Source organism: Meriones unguiculatus, chromosome 12 (genome assembly GCF_030254825.1).
Source record: "Meriones unguiculatus strain TT.TT164.6M chromosome 12, Bangor_MerUng_6.1, whole genome shotgun sequence".
NCBI lineage: Eukaryota > Metazoa > Chordata > Mammalia > Rodentia > Muridae > Meriones > Meriones unguiculatus.
Window position 1 is genome coordinate 31,648,968 of NC_083360.1, and position 26,136 is coordinate 31,675,103.

General features: G+C 41.5%; 1 protein-coding gene across 3 annotated transcripts in view; it reads left to right on the forward strand.

Annotated features, from left to right (window-relative positions):
• Eif4enif1 (eukaryotic translation initiation factor 4E nuclear import factor 1) overlaps window positions 1-26,136 on the forward strand; it is a 46,848-nt gene that overhangs the window by 2,329 nt on the left and 18,383 nt on the right. For all 3 annotated transcript variants that reach the window (XM_060365527.1, XM_021652058.2, XM_060365528.1), the window contains exons 3-6: window positions 13,889-13,962; window positions 16,524-16,651; window positions 22,363-22,655; window positions 23,634-23,835. In XM_060365527.1, the coding sequence (XP_060221510.1) occupies window positions 13,889-13,962; window positions 16,524-16,651; window positions 22,363-22,655; window positions 23,634-23,835 (697 nt within the window). The remainder of the gene's footprint in view (window positions 1-13,888; window positions 13,963-16,523; window positions 16,652-22,362; window positions 22,656-23,633; window positions 23,836-26,136) is intronic.

Genomic DNA, 26,136 nt, shown 5'->3' on the forward strand with positions numbered 1-26,136 from the left:
AGACGCTCTCATGCTTGAGCAGTACTCCACAACTTAAACTCATTGCCTAAAATGTTGACAGGTGAATTCTTAATGTATCAGGTAAAGGGAATGCCTTGGCACTACTTACAAGCCTATGTGATTTCAAATTTCCTAGCTGTGTTTTGAAGGAGTCTTGTGTAGCCCAGGATAGCCCTAAACTTGATGTGAAGCTGGCCGTGAACTCTTAATTTTTCTGTATTCTAACCTACCAAGTACTTTTGGTACTTGTGCAAGGGTACAAATGTGTGCTACCACCTCCAAGCACTTTTTGAATTAAAATTCTGGCTGATGTTCTAATATCCTACCTCAAAAGGAAAACAACAAGAAAGATTTTTCCTATATGGCTAGCCCACACTGAACTCACACTCATAATCTTCCTGCCTTAGCCTTATGAATGCTGGGGTTTTAAGCATGAACCACTACACCCAAGCCAGTATTGTTCATTTTGACAGATTTGTGTCATTCTTAAATGTGTTTTAAAGAACTGGTTAGGGGGCTGGAGAGATGGCTCAGAGGTTATGAACCCCATCTGTTCTTCCCTAGAGGTCCTGAGTTCAATTCCCAGCAACCATCTACAGTGAGATCTGGTGCCTGCTTCTGGCACATAGGCAGGCAAAACATTGTATACATAATAAATACATCACTTAAAAAAATATACTTAAAGGGGGGGTTGGAGAGATGGCTCAATGGTTAAGAGCACTGTCTGCTCTTCCAAAGGACCTGGGTTCAATTCCCAGCACCCACATGACAGCTTACAACTGTAATGCCAATTCCAAGGGATCTGACACTTTCACACTAATACACATAAAATTAAATAAGTTGTTACTATTATTATTTTTAAAGAAGAACTGGTTAAGAAACACATTATTTTAATCCCAGCACTCAGGAGGTGGATCTCTGTGAACTCAAGGCCAGCCTGGTCTACAGAGTGAGTTCCAGGATAGCCATGGCTCCACTGAGAAACCTTGTCTTGCACCCCTCCCCCTCCTACTGTGATGGTAGTACAGACTTGTAATTCTAGCACTCTAAAAGCTGAATCATTATCATGGGTTCACAGTCACCTACACATACCCTGTCCTTTTTCTTTCCCTAATATTTATTTATTTATTTATATTTTATGCACATTGGTGTTTTAGCCTGTGTGTATGTCTCTGTGGGGGTGTTAGATCCCCCGGAACTGGAGTTAGAGACAGTTTTGAGCTGCCATGGGGGTTCTGGGAATTGAACCCGGGTCCTTTGAAAGAGCAGCCAGTGCTCTTAACCACTGAGCCACCACTCCAGCCCCCCACCCCTGTCTTGAATAAGAAGAAAGAAGCCAGGTGTGGTAGCAGCACGCAACTTTAATCCCAGCATTTGGGATGCTAAGGCAAGTTTTGGAGAGAGAGGAGAGGAGAGGCTAATCGCACTCATGGGCTGGATTACTACTTTACCTTTAACCTCTGTGACCGTAAGTCGTACACTTAACTTTTTTCTTTTGAGACAGGCCGCCTTTGTGTAGCCCTGGCTGTCCTGGAACTTGCATCATAGACCAGGTTGCCTTCAAACTCAGAGATCCACCTGCTTCTGCCTTGTTAGTGCTGGGATTGAAGGTGTGTGCCACCACTGCCTGACTACTTCTCTTAATTTTAAACTTTTTCCTCTAAAGTGAAAATAGAACGCTGCTGATCTTGTGGGAGCTTCTATGGTGAAGAAGTGGGAAAGTGCAGGTCCAGAACCTATGTCCACAGCAAATGCTGAAAACTGATATGTTAAACAGACCTACTCAAAGATGGTATCCTTTAACTACCAGCTTTAGGATCAAGGCAGCTGCTTCATTCCCCCCACCACCACCTTTTGTTTTTTTTGAGACAGGGTTTTTCTGTGTAACTGTGGCTGTCCTGGACTTCTTTGTAGACGAGGCTGACCTTGAACTCACAGTGATCCACCTGCCTCTGCCTCCCTGAGTGCTGGGATTAAAGGCGTGCGCCACCATGGGCAGTTGGCAATTGCTTCCTAAATAGCACTGAGTAAACTGCCTTTTGCTGTTATTTTGACTGGAGCCTGGGTGGCCCCTAAGCCTACTTCCATCTCCATTCTAACATAGATGCAGACTCCCCTAAAAATAACTGGAATATTTTAAGTTTCCTTCTAGTCAGCCTACTTACCGTTTTATAGTTTTACATTGTTTTTATTAGTTATTGACTATTTAAAAGTTAAGGCTTATTTTTATTGTATTGACCAGAAGCGCAGAAGGAAATTTTTGAGCAAAAGAAAACCGGGTTTTCTTCTTTTTTTCCCTTCTTTCTTGTCTTCTTTAGCAGCATTTTCATAGTATCCTATGCATTCGTCACTAGAAAAGTCTCTGTTAGATTAGCCACTGTTAGAGTGGGTATGGCTCAATGGGGTGCTAACCTAACCCTCTGCAAGAACTATTCTCTTGTGTCCCCTTCAGTAGCCAGCCAGCTTCATGAAGGACATTGGCCTCATTGCCAGCTATAGGTGCTTTTACCCAGTGTGCACTCTTTTGCACTCTGTGTGTGTGTGTGTGTGTCTGTCTGTCTGTCTGTCTGGGCATCAGTGGCTGGATGTGTACGTTGTACCTGTCTGAGTATATAGATAGTGACACCCATGCACAGATCAGGATGTTATGTCTTTATTGCTGTCTGCTTTGTTGTCCTGAGACATGGTCCCTCACTGAATCAGAAGCCCCTTTTTTGGTAAGCCTGGCTGGCCAGCAAGCTTGTGGAGTCCACTGTTTTCTATCACTATTTTGGGGTATAGGCATACTCTGATTTTTAGATGTGTCCTGGGGATTCAGACTCAGGTCCTTGAGTTTGTAGAGCAGCTACTCCTATCCACTGAACTATCTCCTCAGCTCCATTATCTATTTTTAAAGCTACTTTATCTCTAGTAAAGTTCTAGTAAAATGTCAGATCACTACCATAAGTCTGATGGGCCCAATATTGATAGGCACATGGAAAAGGAGACCAGAGGTGGGCCTCGACCTAATGGCTGGTGTCATGATAAGGGTCTTCTTTAGGAAGAGCCTAGGTCACTTCTTTTGAACTTAACAGTACAATAAAGTCTTGGTTTAAAAAGGTAAAACACCTTAATTATACTGAACTTGCTACTGTTAAGAATCAAATTCAGAGCCATCGTGGTGACACATGCCTTTAATTCCAGGAATCTGGAGTCAGAGACAGGTGGATCTCTGAGTTTGAGGCAGCCTGGTCTATGTAATGAGTTCCAGGTCAGCCAGTGCTGTATAATAGAGAGTCCTGTCTGAAACAAACAAAAAAATCAAATTCATTTCACAAAAAATAGAGTCATCTTGTGCCCCTTCTGCAGGGTCACATATGTGATTTTGGGATGTCAGAATGCTAATGCTGCTTCCCTGTGGGGTTCTTGGAAAAGGATTGTTTCTTTGGACTTCTCTCTAGACTTACTCATATTCTCCTTTTTCACTAATTACCAAAGTGGGTGTCTGTATTAGTATCTCCCAGATTGATTGATTTGGGAAGCTTGACAAGGTTTTTAAGGGAGGCTGACACAGCTTCCTTGAGTGTGTGATTCTTGGGCAATTAATTAGTAGCTTGTTTCTGCCTGGTTATGTTTTAGTAACCTGTGCAAAAAGTGGGAAGTCCAGTGCTAAATCCTCTGATCTTGATGGGAAGATTCCAGAGGTTTGGTACATGGTTTGTTTAAAGTCTACAGAACAGTGTTCTCACATTCTGATGAAATAGGAGTAGATACTCAGAAGAATGTACAATTCCCAAGGATTTTTATCTTCAGCCAAAATTGAAAGTTTTCTTTGAAAATACCCTTTAAAGGGAGTCCCTTTCAAAGAATAGTTGGTGTTGAGAGCTTTTGGTGAGATGGTAATTTTAAGAACACCTCTCTCAAGTAACTGAAAGAATCAAAGGCAAGAAAGAGTTCTGTACATAGTTAAAGAGCAAGCTGTCTGATACAAAATTTTAATCCCAACATCCAGAAGGCGGAAGCAGGTGGATCTCTGAATTTAAGACCAGCCAGATCTACAAAGTGAGGGAGGGAAGGAACGAAAGAAGGAAAGGAAGGAAGGAAGGAGCTGTGCTGATCTAGCTCATAGTGTCTTACGTGTCTTGACATTGCTGGAATGTAGTACATTTAAACTTTCTAAACCCAGCAAGAAGGCTTCTACCTACCTAAATATTCAGGTAGATTTTGGGCCACATTTTGAGAAACATACTCAATTTAAAACATTAATTTCTTTTTCTTCTGTTTCTGGGTTTTTGTTTTGAAACAGTCTCTTTGTGTAGTCCTAGCTGTCTTCGAACTCACTATGTAGAGTTGTTGATTACTAATATTTATTATTGATTTATCTTTTAGTTAAACAGTGGTTATTCCTAAACCAGCTCTATACCCAAATCACTACACAAAGACTAGGATTTATTTAATTAACCTAGAGCACTGTGCTGGACAATAGTTACTCCATCCTAAACCTCCAAGCCCACATAATTACTCCCATTCAGATTTCCCACATTATACTTGCTTTTAGTCATATGTTAGGTCTGGTTCATCTCTCCTCCTGGTTCCAGGTCCTCTCCTGCCAATCTCTGCTCTCTGAATCCTCCCACTTGCTTCCTTCTTTTCCCCTCTAGACCAGGATGTCCCACCCCATTCTCTCCATTGCTCAGCACTGGCTGGTCCTTTTATTGAAAATACAGAGAACAAATGGTGGCATGTTTACACAAACTTGAGACAGGTGATGCTTAGAATAAACATCATAATGCAGTGTCCAAATAGTGTCCAGATTGAAACCAGATAGTGGGGTAGAGAAATCAGCATTTGAATGAACAAGGGCAAATTGTATACATTCCAGAAGAACATTATAACAGCAATGTGGACCAGGCTGTCCTGAATTTACAGAGATAGTGTTAGGATCAAAAGCATGTCAACCTTTTATGTCCAGCTGCATTAATTTATTTTTTCTTTCATGGTGTCAAGGATAAAGCTCAAGGCCTCACTCAGGCTAAGCAAGATTTTTACTACACCCCTAGTTGTAGGGATTTTCTTTTTGTTGTTTTCTTTTCAAGACAGGGTTTCTCTGAGTAACCCTGGCTATAGTGAGAATTGTGGAATTTTGATTTCTTTAAAAAAAAATATATAAAAATATGTTTTCATTTTAACCCCCAGGTATGGGGTTATAGGCCTACTTCAGACAAACTCAAGTGACTGATTTACCTCGTGCTCTAGCAAAGGCATGGTTTTGCCAATTGCAGATAGTTTCTGCAGTTCTCAGACATTTGGAATTCTGGGAATTTTTCAGAGAGTATATAAATGCCCCAATAGGTGGGGTTGGTGGATGTTGTTCCTTCAGGGAATGCTTGTAGTTTGTTAGTAGTTATTCTCAAAGAAGAAAAATTAGATTCGGGGATCTCTGTCTCTCCCCTTTCTCGCCTATCTAGTAGATAGGGGGTGAAAATGGGATAAAGGGTGGGAAGAAGAAGAAACCACAAAGTAACAAAGACCAGCTACACCTGTAGACCAGGCTGGCCTCTGCCTCCTAAAGGTGAAATTAAAGGTTTGTCACCATCAATCAGCTTTGGTTTCTCTTTTTGTCAGCTTTTTTCTTTGTTTGTATGTTTGTTTATTTATTTTTTTCTGGCATGGTCTTCTAGCATAACCCTGGCTGGCCTCAAACACACAGAGCTCCTCCAGCCTCTGCTTCTTGAGTTTTAGTATTAAAGTTATGTGGTGCCACCAGGTCTCGTAACATTATTCTTTTGTTTCCCCCCCTTTCTTTTTTAAGACTTAATTATTTATTTATGTATACAGTGTTCTGTCAGCATGTATGCCTGCACCCCAGAAGAAGGCACCAGATCTCATTATAGGTAATTGTAAGCTTCCGTGTGTTTGCTGGGAATTGAACTCAGGACCTTTGGAAGAGCAGCCAGTGATCTTAACCTCTAAGCCATCTCTCCATCCCCTAACATTAATTCTTAATCTCTGAGGTGCATCAGAGTTGTTTTGAAAGTATGAGCATTCACTACTTAGTCCAAGTATGTACAGATTTGAGCAGGGTCATCTCATATTCCTTGAAGCCACAAAACTGGCCATTTCTCCAGATGAGAAATTCTGTTTCCTGTAGAGTTTGTCATTATAACCCAGGAGTTGTTTTGTCTTCATGCATGTGTCTGTATGTACCATTTCTCAGGTGTGGTGTACCTTATTTTGTCTGTCCTGTACCTTGTGGAGTATATCAGGCTAGCAGGCCAACCAGTGAACCCCAGGAATCTGGCTATCTCCGTCTTAACCATGCCTGGCCCTTTTTTCTTTCTTTCTTTCTTTTCTTTTCTTTTCTTTTCTTTTTTCAAATTTGTTTATTTTTATTTTACATACATTGGTGTTTTGCCTACATGTGTGAGCGGGTCAGATTCCCTACAACAGGAGTTACAGACAGTTGTGAGCTTCCATGCAGGTGCTGGAATTGAACCTGGGTCTTCTGGAGGAGAAGCCAGTGCTGTTAACCACTGAGCCATCTCTCCAGCCCCCCCCCCCCGCACCACCCCCCTTTTTTTAAAGCATGCAGAATCTGGGCTTCATGCTTCAAAGGCAAACAGTGTACCAACTCAGTGAGCTATTTTGCCAACCCCTACCTGGCTGTATTTAAATAAACTTCAAAATGGTGTAATTCACTGTGGTTTGTTTTTGTTTGTTTAGATTTATTACATATTTATTATGTTCTGCCTGCATATACTTCTGTACCCCAGAAGAGGGGACTGATGGTTGTGAGTCACCATGTGGTTGCTGGGAATTGAACTCAGAACCTCTATAGACACTCTACCACAGCCAGCACTCTTAAACTCTGAGCCATCTCCAGTCCCTCACTGTGGTTTAAAAGTGTGAAATCTCTTCAGCTGTTTAATCTAGTAAAATCACAGTTGTGCAGTGATCATCATTGTTGGAGTTATTTTTATAAAATTGTGTTTGTTTTCTCGGTTTCTCTCTTAACCTGACTATTACTCAATAATTGAGACTCTTATATTATTTGTTTATCAAGCTTTACAGCACAACAGCTGAGCAGTAATTATTCTTGACTCTCTAGGCTGGTCTGGCTTCCTCCCAGCGCACATCTCTGAGATAGTTGCACTTTATGGCTCTGTCTGCTCAGCTGAATCTCTTCTGATACCTCCTGGATCTCAGCCCTTGCCTGAATCCCCTACTTCTCCTCTAACTCCTCCTTCCCCAGGTGGCAGGAAGTCCAGCCCTATTCGCTGCCCTGCTCAGCAATCGACTGTACTCTGCTTTATTGGCATATCGAAGGACAATTGGGGAACAGTGTTTATACAAAATTGAGACCGGAGGATTGCAACAGATATGGGGGTACAGAAATCAGCATTTGCATTACACAGTAACCTTATTCCTATACATCACTGTCCACTTCCAGGTCACTTTCATTTCCAAACTAACTCTGATTGTAGTCCTCTCCTCCAGTTGTCTAGCAACTATTGACCTACTTTGTGTCTATGTGGATTTATCTGTCAGAACATTTATATATACGGAATTGTAGACTTTGTCTTCCTTCAGTTAGTGTAATGTTCTCCAGGCTCAATCTGAAGTCATTCTTTTCTGTTATTTAATATTCTTTTGTATTCCATTCTGTGTATGATAATTTTGTCCTTTTTATTGCTAAATAATATTTCACTGGTGGTTGGTTATATCATGTTTTGTGTATTCATTAATAGACATGTATGTTATTTTTATTCTTTGGCTTTTGTGAGCATCTGGGGTTGACTGTTTTTATTTATTTATTTGTATTTACTGAGGAGTGGGATTACTTGATGTTTAACTTTTTCGAGGAACTGGAAACATATTCCACAGCAGCCACACCTTTTTTTACTTTCCTGTCTAGTTTTTCCACATGCTGGCCAAGCAAAAATATTGAGCTACAGCCCCTGCCCTTTGATAGATTTTAGTTAATTTTGTATACATTGAGGCTTCTTATATGCCCCTCACTTCATTTTCTCTATTTGTCTTGGTATTTTAGTATATAGTATGTTTGTTATAATTAAAGATCCCATGGTAGTAATATTGGTATTAGCTGAAGTCTTTATTTCACCTTTTTGTTTTGTTTTGCTGTTTTGAAACAAGATTTTTCTGTATAGCCCTGGCTGTCCTAGAACTCCCTCTGTAGACAAGATTGGCCTTGAACTCACAGATTTCCTCTGCCTTTTCAGTGCCTGGATTAAAGGCTTGTGCCACTCCCTCTCCCCCCACCCCCCCAACTACCTCCACCTTTTTTTTTTAACTACTTTATGATTGTTTCATTTAGTTGTAATCATTTCTTTAGCTTCTTGTCTTAAAAAAAATCTGTTTGTGCATACTGGCATATATGTGCGTGTGCGTGTGTATGTATGAAAGCCAAAGAGCAATATATGGGAATCAGCTCTCTTTTTAACATGTAGGTGTCAGGGATTGAAATCCGGCCTTTGCCTGAAGAGTCATCTCACCAGCCTCCTTGTTTACTTTTGTAAAACTGTTTACCTGTGTTAATTTGTTTTTGTTTTTTTGTTTTTGGTTTTGTTTTTTCTACATTTTTCTCCTTTTTCCTTTTTTTTCCGGGAGAGAAGTGGGGGTTTTGATACAGGGTTTCTCTGTGTAGATATTTGATATTTTTTAAACTATTTTTTAAGATTGATTTATTTTTAATGTGCATTGATGTTTTGTTTGCATGTATTTCTGTACAAGGATGCCAGATCTGCACCTGGAATTACAGATAGTTGTGAGCTGCTATGTGTGTGCTATGTATGAATTGAACCCAGGTCCTCTGGAAGAGTAGCCAGTGCTCTTAACTGCTGAGCCATCTCTCCAGCCCCTGTTTGTTTCTTTGTTTTTATGTACATTTGGCTTACATGTATGTCTGGATGAGGGAGTCAGATCTACTCAAACTTTTGAGTTACAGACAGTTGTGATCTGCCATGTGGGTATTGGGAATTGAACCCCAGTCCTATAGAACAGCTAATGAATGCTCTTAACAGCTGAGCCATCTCTCCAGCTCCGTTAATTTGAGTTTTATTGTTGCTTGTTTGAGGCAAGTGCAGGTTTTTTGTTTTTGTGAGCTTTTTGAGTTTTTGGTGGTGGTAGTGGCAATGGTTTATTGAGGCACAATCTTGTGGCCCAAGATGTCTCCAAAACTCACACTCCTTTCTAGCCCCTTAGTGCATGGATCACAGGTATGCGTCACCACATTCATTTTCTCTTAGGTGTTTGTGGATATGCTAAAATACTGTTACTCAGTGACTTGTACTTAGGTTCCTTATCTCCTAGGGATAAATGTTACAAATAGAGCACTACCTTGGTTTTTTTTTTTGGGGGGGGGGATATGCATTTAAGTGTGAGTTATATTGTGAACTAGGAGTCTTAGCTCAGTATTTGCCCTTGGAGAGAAGGATAGTAATTACTTTTAGCAGCAGAAAAATTGCAGTTTGATATTTTCTAATTTCCTTCCCATTTCTACTGGAAATTTGAGGTTTTGGTTTTTGGGTTTTTGTACTAGGGATTGAACACCTTGGTTTATGAATGCTAGGCAAGTGCTTTGCTACTCAGCTCCATTCCAGACCCTTCTACTAAAGGCAGAAAGCTATAAGCTCTAGATCTCAGAGTTTCTGCTGGTGGAAGGGGGTGGCGCACACCTTTAATTCAGGGCTCGGTAGCCAGAGGCAGGTGGATCTCTGTGAGTTGGAGGTCCACCTGGTCTACATAATGAGTTTTAGGACAGCCAAAGCTATACAGGCCCTGTCTTTAGAAAAACAAAACAAGAAAACAATAATCTGTGAGTATATTCAAACTACGGTATAGGTGTGATGATACCATGGGTGGTTTGTTGTTATTTGGTTGGTTGGCTTGAGTCTTAGTTTTTGAGACAGATCTCACTGACAGACCAACCCAGGCTGAGCTCTGTGTTCCTACAGCCTCCTGAGTGGTAGTAGGACTGCAGGTATGTGCTGTCACGGCTCCCCAGATAGTCTGGTTTAAGACTCTACAGTCTTCTGGTTATAAGGCAGTTTGCTGTCCTAAAAACATTTAGAGGCTTTGTATATCTTACAAGACACTTTGTACTTGTGTGCAGTGATTACTGTAGGTCAGGAGAGCAAAGCTGGTCTTCATTTTTAGCCCAAGATTGATTGATTGCGCTTTTTGAGATAAGAGTTTCTCTGTGTGTAGTCTTGGCTGTCCTCAAACTCACAGAAATCCATCTGCCTCTGCCTCCGCCTCCGCCTCCCAGAGTGCTGGGTTACAGGGGTGCCACACCCTGCCCGGCTTTAGCCCAGCATCTAAGAAGCAGTATGCACTGTCTTTCAGGGCTGAAGAGGGTACTTTACACAAGTCACTTGGTAGTGGTACCTGCTATGTTCTACAAAGCAATTGGATCATTGTAATCATACAAAAGTTCATGAATTGTGGTGTAATTTGTTTTCTTCTATAAATGATTAAGTGTGTGCTAGTAAGCGGTAATAGAGTTTGTAGCTATTCATTTATATAAGCCGCTACATGAATTAGTAGTTTATATATACAGATGCAGTTACTTATTGTTTCTGGTGAAAGGACTTAAATTACAAACAAATGAGGTTATACCCAGCTCCTAGGCCTTGACTTCCTGTGCCATTCCACCCTTCAAGGAATGGAGTTGATGATAGAAATGGCTGGCTCCAGGGTGAGGCAGGATGGGCACAAGATAAACCAGAAGGGCAGTGTTGCCCGTTTATTTATTTACTACTTTTGGGGACGTAGAACCATTATGTAACCTAGGCTGGCCTGAAACTGATACTCCTGTCTCGGCCTCATGAGTGCTGGGTGTCCCAAGTGTGTAACTGCTGTGCCCTACAGAAAGCAGCGATTGTTTCACTAAAGGTTGGGCACATGGCCTGCTTGAAGTTTCCCTGGCAAAATCTGGGACTGTTTGGGCACTAAAATAATTAAGGATATTCATGAATTAAGGACTGTTGAGCTGGGTGTGGTGGTACGTGTCTTTAATTCCAGCACTCTAGAAGTAGAGACAGTCAGATCTTTGTGAGTTGCAGGCCAGCTTGGTCTACATAGTGAATTCCAGGACAGTCGGGGCTACATAGAGACCCAGTCTCCAAAAAAAAAAAAGAACAGTGTGTGAGTGTGTTACAAGAATGATTATGCCATGCAACGTATCTGGTATAAGGAAGTTTATTTGGGGGAGGGCAAAGGGAGAGGAGTTAGGGCCTTCAGGAGGAGGGGTAAAGGCAGATGATTGGACATGTACACAGGCAGACAGACGGGAACAGAGCCTTGAGAGCAGAGACAGAGAGATGGGGAGGCAGGCAGGGGTCCTTTTATCCAGCACACACCTGACACTTGCCTGGTGGTGGCCTCATTGTTAGGACCTTGAAAGGTGGATTAGTGGGACCACCTGGGAACTGACAGGGAGGTGTTACGAAAACTAGGAATCTTGAGTCCATATCAATATATAGAGTTAATAGAAGAAGAGCGTGGACTACAATGTAATGCCAAGTGCTGACAGGGAGATAAGGGGAAATGGCCTATGGAAAAACAGTCCTTACACTATTTTCTGTGAGCCACGCAGTGGTGGTGCTTTCCTTTAATCCCAGCACTCAGGAGGCAGACGCAGGCAAATGTTGTGAGTTCAAGGCCAGCCTGGTCTACAGAGTGAGTTTAGGATACCCAGGGCTACACAGAGAAACCTTGTCTTAAAAAGAAAGAAAAAAGAAAAAGAACAAAATTTATTTTCTGTGAAATCAGATTATTAAGAAATTGGGTAAATGTTGTTTTTGAGAAATGCTCATTCTTGGAGCTGGAGAAGTGGCTCAGGTTAAGAGCATTATCTACTCTTCCAGAGGTCCTGAGTTCAATTCCCAGCAACTACATGTGGCTCATAACCATCTATAATAAGATCTGGTGCCCTGTTCTGGCCGTCAGGCACATGTACAGGCAAAAAAATTGTATACATAATAAATTTAAAGAAAAAAAAGAAATGCTCATTCTTAGGGCTGTCAAGAGGGTTCAGGGATTAAGAGCATGTGCTGCTCTTTCTGAAGTTCTTAGCATCCACTTCAGTCAACTGACAATCCAGGAGATCTGGAGCCCTCCTCTGTTCTCTTCAGACACACACAGGTGCACACATGTTACATATAAATAAAAGTAAAATAAATCCTAAGGAATAGTCTCATTTTACAGAAATGAGCACTAAAATATATGTGTAAGGGATCATAACTTGAACAGCTTACTCTTGAGTGATTTTAAAATGCTGTATTTAAAGAGAGCAAGTAATGCTGGTGTGGAGGTGTGCGCCTTTAACCCCATGCAGGCAGATCTCTGAGTTTGAGGCCAGCCTGCTCTATAGAGCAAGTTCCAGGACAGCCAGGGCTACGTAATAAACTCTTGTAAAAACAATGAATGGATGGATGCAGCAGATTGCTGACGGTGTTAACAGGCCAATCTAAGTAAAGGTAAGCGGGTACTAAAGACAACCTATAGATAAAGCATTTTATCTTTAGGCTGGAATATGAGGAGAAGAAGTTAGATCCCCAGCCCTTACATCAAAAGCTGGGCAGGGTTCCTGACAAGATCACACCCCATCTAAAATCACCTGAGTTCAATCTCAGAAACCCATGTTAAAGGTAGAAAACCAGTTCTATACCATTTATTTTTTAACCTCAAAACCTGCATATACAAACACATTATACACAAAAACATACACTTTTTTTTTTCTCCTAAGACAGGGTCTCTCTGTAGCCCTGGATGTCTTAGAACTCACTCTGTAGACCAGGCTGAACTTGAACTCGCAGAGATTTGACTGTTCTGCCTTCCAAGTGTTGGTATTAAAGCCACTACCTGCCTGGCTCACAGCCCAATTTTTTTTTTTAAAGTGAAACTAGAGGGGCTGGAGAGATGGCTCAGAGCATTAACTCTCTTTCCAAAGGTCCTGAGTCCCAGCAAATATATGGTGGCTCATAACCATCTATAATGAGACCTGGTGCCCTCTTCTGGCATGTAGGTATACATTCAGGCAGAATACTGTATACATAATAAATAATAAAGAAAAAAGTGAAGATTGAAAATACACTCAACATCTGGCCTCCATATGTACCTGTAAACACATGTATACTCCTAAATGAGTATACATGAATATATACATGAATATGCCACACACACAGACATACGTGTAATAAATGCATAAGGGCTGGAGAGATGGTTCAGCGGTTAAGAGCATTTGCTATGTGAACATGAGGACCAGAGGTTCCCAGCACCCACATAACAAGCTTGGTTATTATTATAAACATCTGGTGATCTAGCTCTGAGAGATCTGAAATTTGTTTTTGGTATCTGAGGATGCAGTCACGTGTATTTGTACAACACATACATGTACATTCATACATGCACACACGAATAAAAAATTCTTAAGTATTTGGGTGCTCTTTTTTATTCTTGCAACTTTTTACACTTAAGGGGATATATATACTGGAGAAGATGGCTCAGTGGTTAGGGGCACAGACTGCTCTTCCAGAGGACTCAGGTTCAATTCCCAGCCCCCACATGGTAGCTCACAGCTGTCTATAACTCCGGAATCTGACACTTTCACACAGACATACATGCAGGCAAAACACCAATGCTTGATAATCTTGTTTGAAATTCTTATGAGTTCACTGATCCATTTCTAGTCTTTTTGGAATTTTAAATCCAAAATTCTAAGAATCATGAGAAAGCCACACCTGTGACCCCAGGACTCAGGAAGTAGATGCTGGAGGATTGGTTCAAGGCCAATGTTAACTGCTTAAGGTACACAGAAGGGAAATAAATTGCAAGTATGTGGCCTGAGAAATGTGATTCAAAATTCTCATATGATTTATGTTTTTAGGAGGAACTCTTGGATATAAAAGAACGTCCCTACTCCAAACGGAGGCCATCATGTCTCTCTGAGAAATATGACAGGTATGACTGTTACTGTTATGGATTGCATTGTTGTGGGCTAGAATGGTGGCTCAGCATCTGTACTGAGCTTTTTTTTTTTTTTTTAAGATTTATTTATTATGTATGCAGTGTTCTGCCTGCATGTACAGATGCACTCCAGAAGAGGGCACCAGATCTCATTATAGATGGTTGTGAGTCTTTCTATGGTTCCTGGGAATTGAACTCAGGACCTTTGGAAGAGCAGCCAGTGCTCTTACCCTCTGAGCCGTCTCTGCAGCCCTGTACTGCCCTTTTAACAAACCCAGGTTGAGTTCTCAGCACACTTCAGGTGGGTCACAGCCATCCGTGAACTCCAGCTTCAGGGAAACCTGGCACCCCTGGCTGATAGTGACACTGCACTCGTGTGCATATACATGCACAACTACACATACATATAAATCAAAAAGTAAATTTAAAATAAGTAAATTTTTATTCAAACAAAAAAGAATTGCATTATTGGAAAGTTGTTAATAAATGGCCATCAACTAACCAGCACTACAGCTAAACTACAGAATGACTCAGTTACAGTCACAGAGCAGATTTAAACCCAGGAGTCTTTCTGCCAGGGTCTCTTCCCCAGACCCTGTGCTTCTTGCTGTGATTTTACTTCTTTAAGACTGTGTGTTGAGGATGCTGAAGAAGGGTTCTGAGACCTTGATCAAAGAGCTCTTCAGATTAGCCTTATTGTATCTTAGGTTCCTTAAGAAAAGGCTAAAGTCTTTGGTTTGAGGAAGCTAGCTAAAAATGATCTGAAAATGTGCAATAACTCTGTATTATATTTCTTAAGGTTACCTTAATAATTTCTTTTTGTTATGTGTGTTTGTTTGTTTGTTTTGAGAGAAGAGCTTTCTACATAACCCTGGCTGTCCTGGAACTCGCTCTGTAGACCAGGCTGGCCTCAAACTCAGAGATCTGTTTGCCTTTGCCTTCCAAGTGCTGGGGAAAAAAGGCCTGCACCACCCTGCTTGGCAGTCTTAGTTAACTATCTAGCTATCTTTGTTTTTTGTTTTTGTTTGTTTTGAGACAGGGTTTCTCTGTAACAGTCCTGGCTGTCCTGGAACTCACTCTGTAGATGAGGCTGGCCTCAAAACTCAGAGATCTGCCTGCCTCTCCCACCTGAGTTCTGGCCACCACTGCTATCTTGTGGGTTTCTACTTATAACATATAAGTATTTCTACTTATGACGTGTCGTATTTAATTGGTTCAGTGTGCCACATTTCATCACCCCTAGTGCTAGGGATGGAACCCAAGGTCTTACCCATGTTAGATGAGTGTTTTTATCATCAGCCCAAGGTCTTACCCATGTTAGATGAGTGTTTTTATCATCAGCTATGTCTTCAGTCTAAGCAGACTTTTAAAATCTATAAATAGACTTAAGGAAGCCTGTTGTGTGCCATATTCATTCTGCTGATGGTGATGGTACCAGAATAATGGCTACTTTGATTTGCTAGGAGTTTTCAAGATAGGCTTGTTTGTTTTTCATTGAAATTAAAGTCCTAGGCTGGAGAGATGGGTTAGAGGTTAAGAGCACTGGCTGTTCTTCTAGAGGTCCTGAGTTTAATTCCCAGCAACCATATGGAGGCTCACAACAATCTAGATCTGGTGCCCTCTTCTGTCATGCAGGTATACATGCAGACAGAACATTGTGTACATAATAAATAAATAAATATCCTTTGTATACTTCAAATGTTATTATTAATTTTTTTTCTTTGCATAGAATAGTTATCCTGTATTACTATATTAGTTTTCATGCTAAAGTAGATATTGTACCTAGTAACAGTACTAAAGATAAGAGTGGACAACAAGCTTCCTCTTTTACCTTTCTTCTCATTTGAGAGCAAGCATTTGTTGGCTCCGTCAGGAGACCCTAAGATAATATCTAGATGATATATCTCTGTTGGAAAGGTTTGATAACTGTTGACTTGCTTTTTCAAGCAGTGAGTTCATGACTAATCCCAACAAACAAAGGGAGGGAAAAGGAGGATTTAAGAGTTGGCCTACTTAGGAAAAAACTGCGACTACACATAGAAATTCCAGCCCAGTGTGGTGGTGCATGCCTGTAATCTCAGTACTTAGAGTTGGGGGCAGGAGGATCTATATAAATCTGGGGCCAGCCTGGGCTACATAATGTAGCAAGTTCTATATAGTGAGACAGAGTCCAAAATAACAACAAACCCAAACAAACTAAATCTAGAAAAATGTGCACCACACTTTCTAGCAGGTACTTGTGCTAAAGGAGTAAAACAGTTTCTACAGAACTTGGGAAGGTCTTTGTGTGGACAGATACTGTAGTTCATACAGAGCACAGGCTTTATAGACTGCTGGTTTCATTTGTGTACAGACTCCTGATTTTCAAGTACCTATTGGGGTTATGTGATCATCAACAAACTATTACTAAAGTAATAATGTTTCTGTTTCATCTTGAATAGGGTAATCACTCTGAAGCAACCATGAATGTTTTCATGTAACCTGAAGGAATTTAGAAATTAGGGCCTATTAGAATTAATCTTCAAACACTAACTAATGCTATCTTTAACCTGTAGTGATGGTGTCTGGGACCCTGAGAAGTGGCATGCCTCTCTCTACCCAGCTTCAGGGCGGAGCTCGCCAGTGGAAAGTCTAAAGAAAGAGCCAGAATCAGACCGACCTTCCCTGGTGCGCAGAATAGCAGGTAGGTGCACAGTCATTGTAAATAAACGGTAGTTGATTTAGGGAACATGCTCCTAGCTCCTGGTGTTGTTTGTTTTCCATTTTTGATGTTTTTTTTTTTGTTTGTTTTGTTTTGTTTTGAGACAGGATTTCCCTATGTAGCCTTAGCTGTCCTGGACTCTCTTTGTAGACCCGGCTGGCCTTGAACTCACAGAGATCTGCCTGCCTCTGCCTCCCCAAGTGTGAGGGTTTTATTCTTAGTTACCAGAGGTTTATGTATTGAAGAGAAATGTCATCAGAAAACTAGTTTATCAGTTGTATTTCTCACAGTTAGCAGAGTGATGGTTTTCTTAACGGTGGCAAGTTAAGCTATGTGCTTTTGAATTATAAAGTGTCTTTGCTGTTACGATAGTGTTGACACTTGGTACATTGGAATCACCTAGGAGACAATCCTCCAGGACACTTAAAGGAATTATTAGCCTCTGTGCATGCCTGTGAGTGAAGGATTGTCTTCATTTGGTTAACTGGTATGGGAAAACTCATCTTTTTTTTTTTTTTTTTAAGACTTATTTATTTATTTTGTATCAATGTTCTGTCTGCGTGTATGCCTTCACTGTAAAAGAGGGCACCAGATCTCATTATAAATGGTTATAAGTCACCATGTGGTTGCCAGGAGTTGAACTCAGGACCTCTGGAGGAGCAGACAGTGCTCTTAACCTCTGAGCCGTCACTCCAGCCCCAGGAAAACCCAGACACTATTCTCTGTGGGGATTCTGGACTATGTGAAATGGAGAAAATGAGTATGCATTCATCCGTATCTGCTTCCTGATTGTGTACATATGTTACCAGCTGTTTGAAGCTGTTGCAGCCTTGGCTTTGTTGCTCTTGTGGACTGTATCCTTAAACAATCAGACAGAATAAACATTTTTTTCCTTAAGTTGGTGAGTGCTTTATCACAGCACCAAGAAAAGAAAACTAAGGCAGCCTGCTGTAGCTCAGATGGTAAGTGCTTGCCTACTGTCCATGCCTGAAACCCTGGGTTCAGTTCCTTCTCTGAGTAAACTGGGCACAGTAGTACAAACTTTTGACCCACACACTCAGTAGGTAAAAGCAGGAGGGTCAGAAGTTGGAGCTCACCCTCAGCTACATACTGAATTAGAGGCTCGTCTACATGAGAGCCTGTCTTACCTTCAAGAAAGAATTGTTTGTTGAGGGCTAGTAGATCATGTCTTTAATCCCAACACTCCGGAAGGAGAAGCAGGCAGTCAAATCTCTGTGACTTCAACATGATGAGACACTCTCTGAAAAATAATTAAGATGAAAAGCTGTGTCTGGTTGAGAGACAGACAGACAGACAAATACACAGACAAACAAGTTTTTCTTACTTGGGCTCAACTTCAGTTTCTAGTTTTTCTGTTTGTGACATGTTTTTCTTAACTTTATTGAAATTGAACTTACATATAGAACCTTTACATACAACATACCTTTGTTTTGGCATGTGTGCCCTATAAGGGCTCTAGTGTTCTAATGCCTCCTTTCCCTCCTCCTCACTGCCCTAAAATTGAACATGACTAAATTGTTACTATATATTTCTGAAAACAAGGTTACTCTGTAGCCCAAGCTGGACTGGAACTTACTATGTAGCCCATGTTGTACTCAAATTTGAGGATAACCTCTGGGTCAGTGAATCATACCTGAATCTATCAATGTTGTTCATTTCATTTATTGCCTATTAGTATTTCATTATATGAATTCATCATCATTTCCATTTATCTGTGAAGAGCAACTTGAGTTGTTACAACCAGAGCTGCTATGAAGTATCAGTATATATATAGGAATGTTTTTTTTTTCCGAGACAGGGTTTCTCTGTGTAGCCTTGGCTGTCCTGCACTCAATTTGTAGACCAGGCTGGCCTCAAACTCACGGAGATTCACCTGCCTCTGCCTCCCAGAGTGTTGGGATTACAGGCGTGTGCTACCATGCCCAGCTGTATATAGGAGTTTTAATCTCACCTAGAAGTATTATGGCAATTATATATATTTAATGTTTTAAGAAACTGCCAAACTTTTAAAATCTTGATTAATTTATTATTTTTATGTGCATGCGTGTGTGCATGTGCTTGTACCCTGGCTGTATGTGCGCCTGTGCGTGCGCGCTGTCTATCCAAGGAGGTCAGAAAACGAATGCTTATGTTTTTAATTTCTTTTTAGGTTCATTTTAGTTTATAGACAAGTACTTCTGTCCACTGAGACATCTTTTTGCCCCCTTTAGGCTCTTTTTTATTTTTGAGGGTGGGAGGTTCAAGACCTTCAAACTCAGCATTATAGACATGCTACAGCATGCCCAGCTCACTGGTCTTTTTTTTTTTTTTTCCATTTTATTCTACTGATTTCATTTCTTTACAGCCTGACCCCCCCGTCCTGCCCTCACACGCCCTCCCCTTATTCTCAAAGGGAAGACCCCCAAGGTGTATCAACTCTCCCAGGGTCAAGTTGCAGCACAACTAAGCGTGCATCCTCCCCTGGACCTGACAAGGAGCCCAGCCAGGTGGAAGGGACCCAGTGGCAGAGGTAGACTGTAGGCTCTTTGGCTCAGTAAAGATGCGGTAGGCTCCAAGCTCCCCATAAGGCCACTAAGAAGATTGGAAGAAGCAGGTCTCTGAACTGGCTGACCCAGAAGTTCCTGTAGGCAGAAATGTCAGATCATGGTGAACAAACCTACTTTTTCCTTCTAGTCAAAAAAGTTTAGAAATAGGAGTTCCCTTTTGGACGCTAGCCAGTGACTCTCTCATGCAGTATTGAGGATCTGGCATCTGAGCACCCAAGATGTACAGTCTGCTGCCAGTGGCAGGCAGTAGACGCCCGTGCGTTGACCAGTCTGCACTTCCACTACGTTGTCTGTAGGGCCTAGGTCCAGCCTGTTCGTGTTCTGTGCTGGGTGGTTCCGTTTCTGTGAGCCCCCGTGGGCCCAGGTTAGTTTACTGTGTAGGTCTTCTTGTGGTGTCCCTGACCTCCACTCTTCCACAGAACTCACCTTGCTTGGCCTGTGGTCTGGCTGTGGAATTTGGCTAAGAATTATATAAGGAACTCGGAGGCAGAGGCAGATGTATCTCTGTGAGTTTGAGGCCTGGTCTAAAAGGGCAGCCAGGGCTCTGTTACACAGAGAAATCCTGTCTCAATAAACAAAGTTTTTTTGTTTGTTTGTTTGTTTTTGTTTTTTTAAGGAGCAGCTTTAATCCCAGCTCTTGGCTGGCAAAGTCCAGCAGGTCTCTAAATTGAAGTCAGGTTGGTCAACAGAGTGAGTTCCAGAGAAACCCTATCTCAAAAAAAAAAAAAATTATTATTATTATTTTTTTTTAGGGATTTTATGTACAGTGTTTTGTATGTACATCTGAATGCACTGGATTCTGTGGATTGCAGACAGAATTAGGACAATTATGATCAGCTATGTGGGTGTTAGGGGACTTCTGAAGAACAGCATTAACTAACCACTGAGCAACCTTTACAGCTATTAGTCCCTTTGATGGGTAAAGGGGACGTTTCAAGACCAGGTTTCTCTGTGTAGCCCTAGCTGTCCTGGACTGGCTTTGTAGACCAAGCTGGATCTTGAACACACAGAGATCCACCTGCTTCTGCCTCCTGAGTGCTGGGACTAAAGGTGTGCACCACTGCACCCAGCTCTTTTTTTTTTTTCTTTTTGTTTGTTTGTTTGTTTGTTTGTTTGAGACAGAATTCCTCTTGTGCAACAGAAACCTGACTGTCCTGGACTTTGGAGACCAGGCCTGCACCACCACACCCAATGATCCTCACCCACCTCAGTCCCTGAACTTTTATACACTGGTTTCAGGTCCCCTCTGAGAAATGTGCTTTGAAATGTTCGGTCCCCGTCTTGTATTTCTAAACAGTGTCTTAAAAGAACAGTTTTAAACTCAGAGAAAACCTTACTTAATAGGCTTTCATAATGGATAGCACTCTTATTGCTGTGCTTCAAAAACACTTTGAACACTTTGCCTAACCAACAGTAAAGGTGTTCTCTTATAGTTTATAGTTTAAGTTTCTTATAGTTTAAGTTTCACATTTAGATTCATTTAAATTAAATGTTGAATAAGAAACCAACTTTAGGATTTAAACTCATTGTAATTCTCTTCAGCATCCCATGTGCAGAGATTACAGGCATACAAATTGACTATAAAAGATCTTTGGGGTGTGAATATCCATCTGTTCACTGTTCGTTGCCTTTTAAGCATTTTATTTTTTTTCAAATGTTGTTTTAACATGTTGTTTTACGATCATTCTGAGTGAAGTATCCCAGAAGGAGAAAGACAAACATGGAATATACTCGCTTATATAGACCTAAAAGATAGGATAAACATAATGAAATCTATACACCTAAAGAAGATAATCAAGAAAGCAGACATGGGGTATGATGATGTATCCTCATTTAGAAAGACAAATGGGATATGCATTGAACGTATGACAGGAGTCTACCGCAGAAAGCATCTGAAAGACTCTACCTAGCAGTGCTCCAAAATAGATACTAAGACTCACAACCAAACCTTCGGCAGAGTGCAGGGAATCATATGAAAGAAGGGGAGTTTGAAGTGGAAAGGATAGGAGCTCCACAAGGACCAAACGTATCTGGGCACAGGGTCTTTTCTGAGATGGACACTCAACCAAAGTCCATGAGAGGATAAAACCTAGAACCTCTGCTCGGATGTGACCCGTGATAGCTCAGTAATCAATTGGTTTCCCATAGTAAGGGGAACAAGGACTATTTCTAACAGGAACTCAATGACTGGCTCTTTGACCTCCCCACCTCCCAAGGGAGGAGCAGTACTGTTAGGCCACAGAGGAGGACTTTGCAGCCAGTCCGGAAAATACTTGACAAAAGCGAGTCATATGAAAGGGGAGGAGGTCCTCCCCTATTAGTGGACTTGGAAAGGGGCAGTGAGGAGATGAGGGAGGGAGGGTGGGATTGGGGAGGGAATGAGGGATACAGCTTGGATACAGAATTAACAAAATGTAACTAATGAGAAAAATAAAATTATGAAAAAAAAAACATGTTGTTTTACTAAGGGGCAAAAGATTTTCTAAAAATTATATAAAAAGTCTTACTCATAAGAAGGGTAGATTAATCATAGAAAATCATTTATTATGAAATTCATTTGTTTCTCTGAAGAGAAAATAAGACTAACTTAAATATATATACAACTATTTTAAAATTTAATGTAAAAATAATAATTATAAAAAGCCAGTGAGAGCCGGCCGCAGTTCAAATGCCTGTAATCCCAGCACTCAGTGAGGCAGAGGCAGGTGGATCTCTGTGAGTTTGAGGCGAGCCTGCCTGATCTACAAAGCAAGTCCAGGACAGCCAATGCTACACAGAAACCCTTTCTCAAAAAAAAAAAAAAAAAAAAGGGGGGGGGTCCCTTAATTATTTTAGTGCCCAACAGGTGAAAGCACTTGCTTCCAAGCCTGACAACCTGTATTCAGTTCTTACAGACCCATGTGGTGGAAGGAAAGAAGCTATCCCCATAAAAATTTTTCTGACCTCCACACATGGGCCAAAGTATATGCATATAGACAAAAATAAGTTGTTTTTTTTTTTAACCCTGAATCTGTTGATAAGCCCAGTTTTATTGATGCCTCCCTTCTGTCATTTTTGTGTCTTCCTTGCAGCCATAAACATGGTATTTGTCAGTTTGCTTACTTTGTCTTTCTGGAATCTTTTCAGATCCACGAGAACGTGTGAAAGAAGATGACTTAGATGTTGTTCTCAGCCCACAGAGACGAAGCTTTGGAGGTGGCTGCCATGTGACAGCTGCTGTTAGCTCCCGGCGCTCTGGAAGTCCTTTGGAGAAAGACAGTGATGGGCTTCGCCTGCTTGGTGGACGGAGGATTGGCAGTGGGAGGATAATCTCTGCCCGGGCCTTTGAGAAGGATCATCGTCTTAACGATAAGGACCTTCGTGACTTGAGAGACCGAGACAGAGACAGAGAGAGGGACTACAAGGACAAGCGTTTCAGGGTTTGTCCTCTGGCCCCCTTGGTTTTCAGTTTCCCCTTGGAAATTGGATGCTCACCTCCTTTGTACTGCATTACTTTGTTGTTGCTGTCATGCTGGTACAAATCAAACCCAGAGCCACACACTTGATAGCAAGTGCCAAAGCTCTGAGTTGCATCCTCGTAACACACCCAGTTACTTTGAAAAGCTAGGGATCACAGCTCACTTTTTTTTTTTTTTTAAGATTTATTTATTATGTATGCAGTATTCTGCCTGCATGTGTGCCTGCGCACCAGAAGAGGACACCAGATCTCATTCTAGATGGTTGAGAGCCACCATGTGGTTGCTGGGAATTGAACTCAGGACCTCTGGAAGAGCAGCCAGTGCTCTTAACCTCTGAGCCATCTCTCCAGCCCCGAATAATTTGGATTTTTGTTTTGTTTTTGAGACTTTCTTCTTCTTCTTCTTCTCTTCTTCTTCTTCTTCTTCTTCTTCTTCTTCTTCTTCTTCTTCTTCTTCTTCTCCTTCTTCTTCTTTTCTTCTTCTTCTTCTTTTCTTCTTCTTCCTCTTCTTCTTCTTCCTCTTCTTCCTCTTCTTCTTCCTCCTCCTCTTCTTCTTCTTCTTCTTCTTCCTCCTCCTCCTCTTCTTCTTCCTCTTCTTCTTCTTCCTCTTCCTCCTCTCCTCCTCTTCTTCAAGACAGGGTTTCCCTGTGTAGCTTTGGCTGTCCTGCAGTTCATTCGGTAGACCAGGCTGGCCTCGAACTCACAGAGGTCTGCCTGCCTCCTAAGTGATGGGATTAAAGGTGTGGGCCACCACTGCCCACCTCACAGCTCACTCTTAAACTAAACAGCTGTGCTCCTGTGTGCAGTTCAAGAGTGGTGACATACTAGATTCATAGTACAGCATCTGCTTTCAGTCTCCAGCATTAATTCCTTAACACTGGTTACAGTGCTTTCACTAGAGCTTTGCAGTCTTTCAGTTTGGCTTTTTGTCCTTTTTCAGAGAGAGTTTGCAGATAGTAAACGTGTCTTTGGTGAGCGTAGAAGGAATGATTCATACACTGAGGAAGAACCAGAATGGTTTTCAGCTGGACCGACAAGTCAGTCTGAAACCATAGAGCTGACTGGCTTTGATGATAAGATACTAGAGGAGGATCACAAAGGGAGAAAGAGAACAAGGCGGCGGACTGCCTCTGTAAAGGAAGGTTAGTACAAACTTTGAACTTGTTTTAAAATAATACATGATGATTGTTTTAATTGTACATTTAGTGATGGGTGCCAGTTTATAAATGGCAGGTTTTTAGGGTTTCAGCTTCATTTTGAGGCAGGGTCTGCTTGTAAAGACAGTGCCTCCCAAATCTCCAAGGCATACATACCTTTATGATTATGAAGTGTATTCATAAGAACTCAAACTAGGGGCCGACGAGATGGCTCGGTGGTTAAGACCACTGCCTCTTGGGTTCCAGAAGACCTGGGTTCAATTTCCAGAACCCATATGATAGCTCACAACTGTCTGTAACTCCAGTTCCAGAGGATCTGACAACCTTACACAAACATAATTGTGGGCAAAACACCAATGCACATAAAATAAAAATAAATTACTTAAGCCCTGTGAGGTGGCACACACCTGTAATCTCAGCACTCTGGTAGACAGAGGCTCTATGCATTAAAAGCCAGCCTGGTGTACAAAGCAGGGCCAGGACAGGACAGGCCACACAGAGAAAGTCGGGCTGTACTGGGCACTTACTTCAGATAAAATTTGAAAATAATTACATATTGAATATATTTAAAAGTGAGAGTAAATGGTACAGTACCATTCTTTTTGTAGACTTTAAATGCAGTAGGCACTGTTTTTATCTTTATGTATGCACTCATTCCTCTGGTGAAGGGAATTCATAGGTAACTTGCAAGATTCTGGGGTTTTTTGGTTTAGTTTGTTTGCTGAGGAGTTTCTCTGTGTGTAGCTTTGGCTGTCCTGGAACTCAGTCTGTAGGTGAGGCTGTCCTTGAACCCTGAAATCTGCCTGCCTCTGTGTTCTGAGCACTGGGATCAGAGGTGTGTGCCCGGCTGGAAGATTCTGCCTAATTGCCTTTGAGATACACCATTGTCTCACTCTTCACCAGAATAAAGCAGCATCAGCCAGTGTGGCCTTTTACCTGATGATAGAGAATCAGGTGTCTGTAAGAAAATGATGTTTTCTATGACTGAGATAAAATCCAAATTTCAGCCATTCTTGTAGAGTTTTGTTTTGGGACAAGGTCTTTTGTAGCCCAAATTGGCGTTAAACCCATTCTGTAGCTGAGAGTGGTCATGAATTGTACTGCACTGTAATCTTTTGTACTGGGATTAGAGTTGTGTATCACCAGGGCCATTATGTTATTGTTTGTTTGAATGATTTGTATGTGTGTGTTGCTGGAGAGATTCAACCCAGAGCTTCCATGTATACTGGGCAGACACTATAGTCTGAGCTACATCCCTACCCAGCAGTTTTTTTCAGTTTTGTTTTTGTGTTATTGCTGTGCTAGAGGTTGAACCCAGGTCCTTGAACTTGTAAAGCAAATATTCTACCACTGAGGTAAATACCCTTCTTCCTTGGTTTTCTGTTGGTTTGGGGTTTGCTGTTTTTGTTGGCTTGTTTGTTTTTGATGTACGATCTGACTTGGATATGCTCTCGAGGATGGCTTTGATCTTCTGGTTTCCTGCCTCTGTCACCTGAGTTCTAGAATTAGAGGCATGTGCCATCAGGTTTATGCAGAGCAGAGGAATTGAACCCAGGGGTTTGTATTGGTTAGGGCTTTTCAGGCTTTTTACTTGTATGTATATGTCCACATATGTGCTGCTATCCTAAGAGGCCAGAAGTGCCATATCAACAAGGCGTTTAATATGCCTGATGTGGGCGCTAGATTCTGAACTCGAGTTCCCCTGGATGAGCAGGGTGTTCTTAGCCACTGAGCCATCTCTCTAGCCCTGTTTCTAGGGGGTTATGTATGTCTCTGTGTTTTAAGTACTGCAAATAAGTGGGCTTTTTCTTTTTTTCTCTTTAGCTCATATTTTCTAAATCTAAAATATTACCCACAAGTATTTTGCTTAGTCTGTCTTCCCGTGCTAGAAGAAGTGGACATTATTGAATTTCAGATATGCCTGGCCTTGTAGAATAAGACAGTCCTGATTAGAGCAGGTGATCTGTCTCCCTAGAGAATTGTAATAAATACCAGAATTCTAAGAACAGCAGCAGTCACTGTAAGAGGGGGGGGTGTTTGTTTTTATTAAAATAGAGTGGGCTTCCTGGAAGGGGTGACAGTCAAATTTTGCATGTAGTGGACTGCAGCCACTTGTAGACAAGTGAAAATTGTTCGTGTACAGTTATGCCAGATGCACGAACAAACAGAAGCCCAAGTTCAGTTCCTAGTCCCACGTCAAGCTGCTAAAAAAACACATGTATATGTAACTAAATTTCTAAGATGGAGCCAACAACCTCCACTGGCCTTTCCAGATGTGTGTGTATG